General features: G+C 39.5%; 1 protein-coding gene across 3 annotated transcripts in view; it reads left to right on the top strand.

Moving 5' to 3' along the window:
• Window positions 1-10,161, top strand: part of PEX5L (peroxisomal biogenesis factor 5 like) — a 194,385-nt gene extending 184,224 nt beyond the window's left edge. For all 3 annotated transcript variants that reach the window (XM_061167887.1, XM_061167886.1, XM_061167888.1), the window contains 4 exons: window positions 639-836; window positions 1,200-1,365; window positions 1,764-1,921; window positions 8,850-10,161. In XM_061167887.1, coding sequence (XP_061023870.1) covers window positions 639-836; window positions 1,200-1,365; window positions 1,764-1,921; window positions 8,850-9,054 — 727 coding nt within the window. In that variant the 3' untranslated portion in view covers window positions 9,055-10,161. The remainder of the gene's footprint in view (window positions 1-638; window positions 837-1,199; window positions 1,366-1,763; window positions 1,922-8,849) is intronic.
• Window positions 10,162-13,713: the final 3,552 nt, after the last annotated feature.

Genomic DNA, 13,713 nt, shown 5'->3' with positions numbered 1-13,713 from the left:
GGAGCCTGTCTGACCTGCACAGCCTCAGGCTGCCCCCCAGGCCTACTGTGTCAGAATTTGCATTTTCCCAGATCCCCAGATGATTCTCATGCACATCAAAGTTTGAAAAGCCCTTGCCAGAGGCTAGTGGGTTAGCATGAGGGGGAGCCTCTGCCTCCTAAATCCACATTAGTAGTCTAGAAACCCTGGGAATTTCCTTCTCCTTTACAAAGCACTGTACAATCTTTTACATCTTAACATTGAAATTTAGTTCAAGTCAGTTTGCTTTTTGGATAAGATACATTTAATATATTGATAGCTGTTGTTTAGTTGCTAAGAGCAGCATTAAAATAATGATATTCCCTACTTCCCATTAGATGAACTAATTACTGCCAAATTATGTGAGGGGATTAGCCATATTTTTTACAGTTTTTAAACCATCTCATTAAAATTACCAAATGCACTCATAAGACTGGAGTTGTAACTCTTAAAAATGGGCAGAGGTCCCAATTTTCATGTAGATAAATATGGTTATTTTCCAGAGACTTAACAGAAATTTAGCAATGCTTTGCACCATTTAGTCAATAAAGTTTTCTAAAGAACTGTTCAAACTCTGGCTCCAGAAAATTCTGAAATTGACTTTTATTTTCGTCTTTCAGGTGCTTAGAACTGCAGCCCAACAACTTGAAAGCTCTGATGGCTTTGGCTGTGAGTTACACTAACACCGGCCATCAGCAAGATGCTTGCGAAGCTTTAAAGAACTGGATTAAGCAGAATCCAAAGTACAAATACCTTGTGAAGAGCAAGAAGGGATCTCCAGGCCTCACCCGGCGGATGTCTAAGTCTCCAGTTGATAGGTATCCTTCTTGTTAAGTTACATCCGTGTACACAGTCAGTCAGCTTCGGGGCAGCTAACAAGCTTCAGGTCCCCCCACCATGCATTTCAGGATGGTGTGTAGGATAGCATTTTGCTGAAAGAGCAGCACTGACTGAAAAGGTTGATCAAAGACCAGAACCAAACTTTAGACACATGATCTACTTGTGGACACTCCTAGATGTTTATTTGAATACCATATTTCAAACTCAAATACTTTGGGCATATAAATAACTTAAATACCAATGTGCCAGGTTTTATAAAGCCTGAGAATTAGGTATGGGAAAAAGTAAATCATCTGTGTTCAGACTATTTGGCCAACAAATCTGATGTGTTTTCCTCGTAGCTCTGTTCTGGAAGGAGTAAAGGAATTATACCTGGAAGCTGCCCACCAAAATGGAGATGTGATCGACCCAGATCTGCAGACAGGCTTGGGGGTGCTGTTCCACCTGAGTGGAGAATTTAATAGAGCAATAGACGCGTTTAATGCTGCTTTAACTGTTCGACCAGAGGTAAGTGTGTAGCAAGAAACCAGAAGATTGTCTGTTAAAAGTAAGTTTTCATTTCAAATGTAAGGTTACATTTTGTGCATTTCTGCTACACTTTATTTCCCTGAATCCAGTGGTTTAAAGTGATCAGTACTAATGATATGCTACCATGGATGTTAATACCTAAGAGACCTAAAATAGAAACACGAATTGCCTGATAGCATCAAATGGTAGCTGCTCCTTAATGAATGAAAGTCATTTCAGAGGGTTGTCCATAAAGATTTTTGAGTAATTCATCAGTCATGGTCCTTGTCCATTAGCACTGACACATTTTTAGCTATCATCCTTCGACCAGGAATGTTGGAATACTGTGTCATTGTGACTTGTACAAATTGTTACGAGAGCTCAAATTTTTTCGTCAGGACTATTCATTATGGAACCGTCTTGGGGCAACCTTGGCAAATGGAGACCGCAGTGAGGAGGCTGTGGAGGCCTACACACGAGCACTGGAGATTCAGCCAGGCTTCATCCGGTCCAGATACAACCTGGGGATAAGCTGCATCAACCTGGGCGCCTACAGGTGAAGTATGGCAGCAGGCTAATGCTAAGAGTCACGCTCAGGGCTGAGGTTGATTAATCTGAAAGGTTGTTTCTCAGTAAAAATACCTCCTTTTGTGAAGTAATCTCCTCCTGTTAAGGGTGAGTTTCAGATCTTCAGATCCTGAGGGCTGTTGAGACAGGAACTGTCCGCCTCCATGTTTCTTAGTCATTAGAGAACAGCAATTATTTGGGCATCTTGTGAAATGTAGATTCTGGGGCTCCTCTCCCAAAGATTTTGATCAATTTGGAGTTAGGACAAGTCATCTGGGTTTTTAACACCCTCAAGAGCAACTCTTCGAGAAACGTGAGCAGTCCAACCCGTCATTTCCCAGGTAAGGAAAAAAAGGAACCTGTCATTTCCCAGGTAAGGGGGAAAATAACCACGGCTAGGAACGGAGGAATACAGAAGAATGACTCAACAAGGTCTCAGGGCCAGTTTTTGGCAAAGCACAACCAAGAATCCAGATTTTCCAAACCTAATTTACAAGTAAAGTTAGTTTAAAAAAAAAAAAAAGGAAAACTTCAAAGGGTGGGTTTAAAGTTTGGAATGTCTTGCTCCTTCTCTCGTGACTCCTTATTTTCTTTCAGGTGTATATCCTCTATCTGTTCCCCCATCAACACGGAGCATAAATTACATTTATTTCTTTTGAGTAATAAAAGTTTGGGTGGTTTTTCTTCTTTATTTTCCTATTATTTTCTATTTTCTAAATCAACAGGTATTACTTTTCTTAAGTGGGGGGGGGAAAAAGAGAATGTTAGTGTCAAACTACACAAAAAATGTAAACCCCTTCTCATTCTCAGAGCCAGGCTTTTAGAATCAGACAAACCTGGGTTCACATCAGAGCTCTGCCATTTACTGGTTTCATAATTCTGGGCACATAACTTTGAGCATCAGTTTCTTCACTTGGATAAAAAAATAAAAGACGTAATATCTATATTGCAGGATTACAGTACAGGTTAATGTAATTGCCTAGCACAGAACCGATGTTCAATACCTAGTAGGCATCATTAGTCTGAGTATTATTATTGCCATCATCCTCATTATTATTACCATTTAGATAAGTCATGAGAGAGCCACATAACTGGATTGTACTCTTTTGACATCTGAAGAATTGCCATCTCTGAACCGCATTAGAGCATTTTGCCACCGGCAAATACTGAAACTTTAGAAACGAGTTGCTGCATTTATCCTCAGAGGATCTTAGAAAGAACATTAGTCACTAGATTGCACTCTGTCCTCTAAGAGGATCTTACTCAGGTCAAAACCCAAGAATAGCTGAGTGATTCCTGAGCACCCAGTCTGTTTTATTATGTGGACATTGTGAAGTGTGTCACAGCAAAGGCCCTCTTTACGTCAGCCACACAAAGGGCCAGAATCAAATTGTGCCACCTCCCTGCCCATCAGCCTGATGATGCATGTTCCATCTATAAGCTTCATTCCTGACTCTGATTCCCCTAACCTGATTTCTTATTTTTACTCCCTTTATTCACTCACTAGGTTGGTTGTGTATATAGATTTTATAACACCTTAGGTCCTTCTTCTGGAACAAGAAGAGATGTAAACAAATGCTCATGTACACATAGACATATTAAATTCACTGAAAGAAGCCTTTAAAAAAAAATTGAAGCATAGTTGATTTACAATGTTGTGTTAGTTTCTAGTACAGCAAAGTAATTCAGATATATATATATATATCCTTTTCCAGGTTCTTTTCCATTATAGTTTTTTACAAGATATTGAATTCCCTATGCTATACAGTAAATCCTTGCTGTTTGTCTATTTCATATATAGTAGTGTATATCTGTTAATCCTAAACTCTGAATTTATCTCTTCCTCACCTTTCCCATTTGGTAGCCATAAATTTGCTTTTTATGTCTATGAGTCTGTTCCTGTTTGGTAAAGAAGTTCATTTATATCATTTGTTAAGATTCTACAAATAAGTGACGTTATATTATTTGTCTTTCTCTGGCTGACTCCACTCAGTATGACACTCTCTAGGTCCACCCGTGTTGCTGCAAATGGCATTCTTTCATTCTTTTTGTGGCTGAGTACTATTCCACTTTATACATATATACATGCCCCGTATCTCCTTTATCCATTCATCTGCCAGTGGACATTTAGGTTGCTGCCATGTCTTGGCTATTATAAATAGTGCTGCTGTGAACACTGGGGAGGGGGAGGGTGGGGGGCGGTGTGTGTCTTTCCAAATTAGTTTTCATCTTTTCCAGATATATGGCCAGGGGTGGGATTGCTGGATCACATGGTAACTCTATTTTCAGCTTTCTAAGGAACCTTCATGTTGTTTTCCATAGTGGGCCAATTTACATTCCCACCAATAGTGTAGGAGGATTCTCTTTTCTTCACGCCCTCTCCAGAATGTATTATTTGCAGACTTTTTGATAGCCACTCTGATCAGTGTGATTATAGTTTTGATTTGTATTTCTCTAATGATTAGCGATGTTGAGCATCTTTCCATGTGACTGTTGGCCACCTGTATGTCTTCTCTGGAGAAATATCTCTTTAAGTTTTCTGCCATATTTTGATTGGGTTTTTTGGGTTTTTTATATTGAGCTGTATGAGCTGTTTCTATATTTGGGGAGTTAATCCCTTGTTAGCTATATCATTTACAAACATTCCTCCCAGTCCATAGGTTATATTTTCATATTGTTGATGGTTCCTTTGCTGTGCAAAACCTTGTAAATTTGATTAGGTCCTATTTGCTTATTTTTGCTTTTATTTCTTTTGTGTTGAGAGACTGACCTAAGAAAACACTGGTACAATTTGTTTCAGAGGGTGATTTGCCTATGTTCTCTTCTAGGAGTTTTATGGTGTCATGTATTATATTTAAGTCCTTAAACCACTTTGAGTTTATTTTTATCTGTGGTGTGAGGGAATGTTCTAACTTCATTGATGTACATGCTAAGCTTTAGAAGAGCCTCCCTTACATGAACATTTTGCAAAGCTTCCAGATGAGCTTTAATTGGAACTTCTTACTGTAGAAAAAAAAAATATGAGGGGTCAATGAAATACTTTCTTGGCATTCACAGTAGGGCAGCTATTTGCAGGAGGCCATGAAAATCCATAAGAGGTAGAAATGGACAAAATTTGCTGATGTGCGAATTTTTAATCTCAAGCATAAAGTCTCCAGTAAAGAACGGGTCAATTTTAGGGTTGACAGATAAAATGTAGAATGCCCAGCTAAGTTTGAATCTCAGATAAACACAAGTATGTGTTTAGAGAAGTATTTTCCAAATATTGCATGTTACATACTTAATAATGAAAATTACTATCTGAAATTCAGATTTAATTGTGCATCCTGTAGTCTTGTTTGCTAAATCGGTCTGTTTGGATCGGTTCAGTTCAGTTCAGTGGCTCAGTTGCATCTGACTCTTTGCGACCCCATGAACAGCAACACTCCAGGCCTCCCTGTCCATCACCAACTCCCAGAGTCCACCCAAACCCATGTCCATTGAGTCGGTGATGCCATCCAACCATCTCATCCTCTGTCATCCCCTTCTCCTCCTGCCCTCAATCTTTCCCAGCATCAGGGTCTTTTTCAGTGAGTTAGCTCTTTGCATCAGGTGGCCAAAGTATTGGAGTTTCAGCTTCAACATAAGTCCTACCAATGAACAACCAGGACTGATCTCCTTTAGGATGGACTGGTTGGATCTCCTTGCAGTCCAAGGGACTCTCAAGAGTCTTCTCCAACACCACAGTTCAAAAGCATCAATTCCTCTGCGCTCAGCGCTCTGTATAGCCCAACTCTCACATCCATACGACTTCTGGAAAAAACATAGCCTTGACTAGATGGACCTTTGTTGACAAAGTAATGTCTCTGCTTTTTAATATGCTGTCTAGGTTGGTCATAACTTTCCTTCCAAGGGGCAAGTGTCTTTTAATTTCATGGCTGCAGTCACCATCTGCAGTGATTTTGGAGCCCCCCAAAATTAAGTCTGTCACTGTTTCCACTGTTTAGCCATCTATTTGCCATGAAGTGATGGGACCAGATGCCATGATCTTAGTTTCCTGAATGTTGAGCTTTAAGCCAACTTTTTCACTCTCCTCTTTCACTTTCATCAAGAGGTTCTTTAGTTCTTCTTCACTTTCTGCCATAAGGGTGGAGTTATCTGCATATCTGAGGTTATTGATATTTCTCCTGGCAGTCTTGATTCCAGCTTGTGCTTCCTCCAGCCCAGCGTTTCTCATGATGTAATCTGCATATAAGTTAAATAAGCAGGGTGACAATATACAGCCTTGACATACTCCTTTTCCTATTTGGAACCAGTCTATTGTTCCATGTCCAATTCTAACTGTTCCTTCCTGACCTGCATACAGGTTTCCCAAGAGGCAGGTCAGGTGGTCTGGTATTCCCATCTCCTTCAGAATTTTCCACAGTTTTTTGTGACCCGCACAGTCAAAGGCTTTGGCATAGTCAATAAAGCAGAAATAGATGTTTTTCTGGAATGCTCTTGCTTTTTCGATGATCCAGCGGATGTTGGCAATTTGATCTCTGGTTCCTCAGTCTTTTCTAAATCCAGCTTGAACATCTGGAAGTTCACGGTTCATGTACTCTTGAAGCCTAGCGTGGAGATTTTTGAGCATTACTTTGCTAGCGTGTGAGATAAGTGCAATTGTGCAGTAGTTTGAACATTCTTAGATACTTTGAAACAGCAAAGTGTTTTGACTGGGAAGGAGCCATTCGAAAGTGAGGACCCCATTTTAGTTGAAAACATAAATCTCATCCCCTTTTTTATTCTTAGTATAATGAGAGAAACCTACTATAAAGTGAAGAATGCTTTTAAACGAATGTGCTTTTTCTTAATCATGACATAACATTTAAAACACTTTTAACTTATACATACATGTGTGTATGTATATTTGGAACTGTTCACACTTGTATGTGTACAATCTTCTGAGTTCCCCAAAGGCCTCTGAGTCCTTAAGCTGGGGAACAGGCTTAGACTATCTTCGTGAGAAAAACCTAGAGTTGCTTGACGAGGCCAGCAGGCTAAGGCTAGACTCTTCTAGGCCGTTACCCTCCATGGCCCCGAGACCACTGCCACACACTAGGGCGGGAGCCGCCTGTGCAGGAGGGCATTCCAGCATCTTTCTTACCCAGAGTTCTTACAGGCCTAGGATGATGAGAGTAAATGGAGTCATCATCCTTTGAGCTGTGCCAAGGAAGCCAGAAAGGGCCTCCATGGCAAACTTTCCTTGTGTATCTGTTATAAATCCTCCTCTCTTGCTTGATCACAAGAAATCCAGAAGAGGGGTGATGAGAAACACCCACTCCCTTCCATTACCCAAATTGCTACATCCAGTGCCCTTTACTTCCAGGCATATCTAACGTGTGTGCATTTAGTCACTCAGTCGTGTCTGACTTGTTGTGACCCCCTGGACCATAGCCTACCAGGCTCCTCTGTCCAACGGAATTCTCCACACAAAATTACTGGAGTGGGTGGCCATGCCCTCCTCCAGGGGATCTTCCCAACCCAGGAATTGAACCCAGGTCTCCCATATTACAGGTGGATTCTTTACTGTCTGAGCCAAGCAGTGTTGATGAGCAAATGCCTGAATCATGTGCGCTGGAATCAGAAACCCAGCCTTGCTTTCCTTATGGTTTCTTAGGATGCCTAACAGTGACTGCCTTGTAGGACTAAATGAGATCAAATGTGTGAAAAGCTTTTAGAAGAATAAAGAAGAAACAAGTTAAAGAGACATCATTCTTGGCAAAGATAAGTTTGTCAGATATGTAATACATGTTCCAGGTGACGGGGACCTGAAGAGGGCGGTTCCAGGAAGTACGCCAGGCATGCAAGCAACAGAAGCAGGGTCGTGGACCACAGGAGCTAGGCCTTTGGACAGCATCTGACTAGGCGGGTCACAGACTTTTTGTTCTTGGGACCCCTTTACACTTTTAACAATTATTGAGAATCTGAAGGGACTTTTATTTATGTGGGTTATACCTATCAATATTTACCATATTAGAAATTGAGAAAAGTTGAAGAGATTCATTTAAAAATAATAAACCAGTTATTTATATAAATTATATATTTTACCAAAAAAACTTCCCCCAGACAAGCTGTTTACTGAGAAGAGTGGCATTACCATTTTTGCAAATTTCTTTAATATCTTGCTTATAGAAGACATTCTTACTCTGCTTCTGCATTCAGTCTCTTGGGATATCACACATCATAAAAGTCGCTGGAAAACTCTATTGTATATTCATGAGGAAATGAGAATGAAGCTGTAAAATGACATCTCAGTATTATTATAAAAATGATTTTGACCTCACTGATCCCCAGAGTTCCCCAGACCACACATGGATAACTTAATGATAGAGCTTTCACATAAATGATTCAGCTATACCTCACAACAAGATTCTTAAATGACTTTTATTCAGTTGGGGAAACTGAGACTTAGAGAAGAAATTTGCCTAAGGCTAAATAACCAGCTGCTTTGAAACTCAAACTCAACTGAACCCTGGCTGCCTCCTATTTTGAGAAAAGTTAAACTAATGAGAAAAGCTAAACTACATAGTTTCAGAGTAAGGTCAGGTGCCTCCTCTGTTTATACAAATCATATCTGCAAAGGTATTAAGTCATCAGATCATTCCTGGAGCAAGGGGAAAATCAAATGCATTAATGAGTTAGCAATGGTTCTAACTGTCCCACGTGACATACCTAAAACATAGTTTACTTTCCTTCTTTCTGATTTCACTATGTTTAACAATGACTTCACAAAGGAATAGTGAGAGAATCAGAAAGCTGTTCACCTCGTGATCCAAAACACCAAAGAGGTGGTTTTGGACTTTAGAACAAAATGATAATTCGTTTTTATCTTACTTCTAGTTGGCTAACTCTGAAATCTGTTGAATTTTTAAATGTCTGTTTTTTTACCCTCTTAGAGAAGCGGTCAGCAATTTTCTCACTGCCCTCAGTTTGCAAAGAAAGAGCAGGAATCAGCAGCAAGTCCCTCATCCTGCCATCTCTGGGAATATCTGGGCTGCCCTTAGAATTGCCCTTTCTCTGATGGACCAGCCGGAACTCTTCCAGGCGGCTAATCTCGGTGATCTGGATGTCCTCCTAAGAGCTTTCAACTTGGATCCTTGAAGGAAAAGGGGAAAAAAATCCTTCATCTATGTAATTGTACTGAGAAATGCAAAACTATTTTAATATGAATTCCAAAAAAAGGATAAAAACGGATGTTCAAAAGGCCATGGTGATATAACCCAAGGGAATTCCCACAGACAATGCCCAGTCTCTGTTCAAATACAAAAAGCACAAAACATTGCATAGAGTCAAGTTTGGGCTCGAAAGAACAGAGAGACACAAGACAAAACCAAGATAAAGTGACCATGTTTGAATACGCTTCATAAGCCGTGAGCACACTGCAAGTATGTTCCTGGGGTTTTTCCAAGTGTCCACTTGCAGCTGATGGACATCAGCTTGCACATCTAAGGAACTTGCTCATGGGGCACCTGGAGAAAGCAGTGCCTTGGATCAGGAAATTCTGTTTCTGAACTGTCCTCTGAAATTCCCCCCTTTTACCAGGTTGAATATAGTTTGGGCCAAGGTGCATGCACATATATTAACTCTTGACTGAAAAGAGGCATTGCTTAAACACGTTCCAATTTTAACTTTTATTGTAGCCCTTTGATTTCAGAGAGGGAGCTTTGCTGGCAAAAGCAGTTTTTGCACTAGAAATTTTTGCTCTTCCCAATCAAAACTTTTCTGGGATTGTATATATGCACTTTACTATCTTATTTATGCCTTGCTGGAGTTTTGTTTTGTTGCTCCAATTTTTAACTTGGGGGTGAAAGATTTGCGAACTCAGCCTTGTTAGATCAACGGACCAAATAAAAATTCCTGAAAATAGTTTTTCATAGTGTAGGGTTTTGAAGGCGTGTATTTTCTTAAAGAAGATAAGACATAGGTGTAAATATGTCAAACACAGATCTTATTCACATGCTTTTCTGGGACTCTGTATGAACTTAAGCAAAAGATAAGATAGCATTCACAAATTCTCTACAGAAAGGTTGATGATGATGTGATTTCTATTGAGTTAACATTAACTTGCTTAAATGTCATATTTTCCTTGCGTTCTAACTGCCATTCACAGTTAATGTTCCTTTTAAACTGTTAATATTTTAAATAGTATTTCTTGAGTGATAAATACATCTTTCCCTTAAAATTATGCGTATTCTTAGTTCCATAATAATCTGCCCTGCTCACCCTTTTGCATTCTAAATGATAGAAGATCAGTGTCTTCAAGCTGAACCTCACTGAACGTCAGTGGTTTAATATGAAAGATGCATGCGTGGCTTTCACTTTGAACATGTATCAAGCATCAGGAATTTTCTGCTGGCAGTAGTGTTTTATGTAATTGGTTATAGTCCACTCAGTTCTTCAGTGTTTTGTGCCTGTTGGGAGTTTGGTGATTATTTGGAAAGACGTCGTTTTTTAAAGATTTAGAAAAATTGTTTGCAAAATGCTAACCAAAATATAAATTCACTGATGTCCAATTTGAGTAATTTGTCCTGGTTAAGTGGTCCTTATCGTCTTCACTGTGTCTCTGTCCTTCCTCTAGAATCTTCCCCAAAGCAATCCAAGCCCATCTTTTTTCCTCATGTTCTTTGGTTACTAATAGCTGGATACATTCATGATTATAGTTACCACAAAAAAAACAACAAACAAACAGCATTTGGTTCAAGAATTTAATTGACTGGGGAGTTAGCTTCTGCTGGAAGATGAGAGAGGAAATGTACACACATGCTAAGACATGGAACCCTTGAGGTACAGGTAGAAATGCTCTCTTATGTCAGAAGTCTCTAGGGTAGGAAGGGGTCCCAAGGACACATGAAACCACAAGCACTTGAGGCTTCCACATATCATAACCTATCCTAGTGGATAAAGACAAAGAGTTGAGGGCCTGTGGTGGTGCCAGACTTTTATCTTCATGTCAAAGCCTACCTGGGCTAGGTGATGCCTCCATCTGGCCAGCAAGAGACAGAGGCACTAGGGCATTCAGTGTTGGGCAGGAGTCCCAACCCAGGGTTGGCCTCCTTCCCTGTGGTCTGAGAAGCAAAACAGAGCTCAATAATACTTTCAAAAGAATACCTGGTATTCTTTAGAGTTTCAGAATCCTAGAAACTCGGTCTGGAATGGACTCTTGGTGCCCAACTCCAGTCCGTGACAGATGCCTGCTTGAGTATCCCTAATGGAATAGCATCCATTCTCTGCATGCTTATCCTCTCCATCCCTATGCATCACTGGCTGCTCAGCTGACTTGCATCCATCATAGACCGTTAGGACAAACTTTACAGGTGTTCTATTTATGAAGTCATTCTATACTTTCAGTAGTCAACTGAATTTGCAATAAACATAGGCTGCTTTCGTAGTCTTGCTGGCACTACCTGCATGAAATTGGTAACAAAGCCTGAAAACAGGGTAAATGTGGGATATTTTGATTTGATTTTTGATTGTTCCTATGTGGTGGCAGATTTTGCAGCCCAAGTTTTATTTTGCTTTTGGAATACAAAGTAACTTCAAAGAGTTGTGTTAGAGGTCACAAAGTTTTTCAATACTTTTTTTTAATTGACATAGTTGATTTACAGTGTTGTTAGTTTCTGCTATGCAGCAAAGTGATTATTATACATGGATATAAGTTCTTATATTCTTTGCCATTATGGTTTATCACAGGTTATTAAATACATTTCCCTATGCTATACAGTAGGACCTTGTTGTTTATGCATTCTATATATAATATTTTGCATCTGCTAACCTCAAACTCCTAATTCATCCCTCCCCCACCCCTCTTACACCTTGGCAACCACAAATCTGATCTCCATATGTAAGTCTGTTTCTGTTATGTAGATATGTTCATTTGTGTCATATTTTCTTTCAACTTTTTAAAAAAACTATCTGTTGTATATTGGAGTATAGTTGATTACCAATGTTACAGTTTCAGGTGTATTGCAGAGTGATTAAGTTAAACATACACATGTATCTATTCTTTTTCAAATTCTTTTCCCATTTAGATTGTTACATAATATTGAGCAGAGTTCCCTGTGAGTCCCTATTGGTTATCCATGGTAAATACAGCAGTGTGTACATCAATCGCAGACTCCCTAACTATCCCACCCCCCACCTTGTGTCATATTTTAGATTCCACATATAATAGATATATTTCTCATTTTTTTTTAGTTTATTTTAAACCAATACCAAATTGTGTTGGTTTCTGCCATACATCAACATGAATCAACCATAGGTATACATATGTCCCCTCCTCCTTGAACCTGCCACCCCATTCTACCCCTCTAGGATGTCACAGAGCCCTGATTTGAGTTTCCTGAGTCACTGTCAGAATCTTACAATAGTTAAAAGCTAATTAATGTGCACAGGTGAGAACAACTTGCAAAGTAGTGAGAAAAATTTGTTTTTGTTATGCTGGATAGCTATTAATGTAAGAAGACCTTTTTTTAGCTTGATAAAGCCACAGAACTTGTCTTTGGTGGGAAAATAAGTCATTTTACTTTAAAGTCATGGTAATTGGATGAGCAGTGTGCCAGCAGAAACCGATGGCTACTTCTGATCATTGCTTGTTCCTGCTGAACCTCTGGGGGTCGTCTTGCTGATCTGTCAGTGGACCCTCATTTCTCCTATGAGCCTTAGGCAGACAAGTGGCTTTTGTGAGTCTGAGCCTTGATCTTCTTGCCCCAGATGGAGGGAGGGTCTCTTCTTGCCTTTTTCAAGGCCAGGGTGTAGCAGCCACGGTCGAAAAGTGCTGGGCTCTATGCCCACAGATTGGCTGCAACCAGACTTGTTATTTCTTATTTTTACTTATTTCACTTCATCTCTGTATCCATGTATGTTGCTGCAAATGGCATTATTTCATTCTTTTTTATTGTTGCATAGTATTCCATTGTATACATGCACATCTTTTAAAAAAAATTTTATTGGAGTATACTTGCTTTGCCACGCTGTTAGTTTCTACCGTACAGCAAGGTGAATCAGCTCTATGTATACAAATATCCCCTCTTTTTTGGATTTCCTTCCCACTTAGGTCACCACAGAGCATTTAGTACAGTTCCCTGTGCTAGGTTCTCTAGCACAGTAGGTTCTCATTAGTTATCTATTTTATACATAGTATCAAAAGTTGCATATATGTCAATTCCAATCTCCCAATTCATCCCACCCCCACTTTCCCCTTTGGTATCCATACATTTATTCTCTGCATCTGTGTCTCTGCCTCTATTTCTGCTTTGTAAATAAGACTGTCTATACCAATTTTTTCAGATCCCACATATATATGTTAATATATGATACTTGTTTTTCTCTTTCTTACTTCACTCTCTAAGTCCATCTATGTCTCTACAAATGACCCAATTTCATTATTTTTCATGGCTAAGTAATATTCCACTATATATATATATGTGTGTGTGTGTGTGTGTGTGTACACCACATCTTCTTTATTCATTCCTCTGTTGATGGATGTTTAAGTTGTTTCCATGTCTGGGCTATTGTGAATAGTGCTGCTATGAACATAGGGGTGCATGTATCTTTTTGAATTGTAGTTTTTTCCAGATATATGCCCAGAGGTGCTGGATTGCTGGATCATATGGTAACTATTTTTAGTGTTTTGAGAAATGCTCAGTACCATTTTCCATAGTTACTGTACCAACTTACATTCCCACCAACAGTGTAGCAGGGTTCCCTTTTCTCCACACCTTCTCCAGCATTTGTTATTTGTAGATTTCTTAAATTATGGCC

This window comes from Dama dama, chromosome 19 (assembly GCF_033118175.1).
Source record: "Dama dama isolate Ldn47 chromosome 19, ASM3311817v1, whole genome shotgun sequence".
Lineage (NCBI taxonomy): Eukaryota > Metazoa > Chordata > Mammalia > Artiodactyla > Cervidae > Dama > Dama dama.
This window is presented reverse-complemented; position numbering and strand designations above follow the sequence as displayed.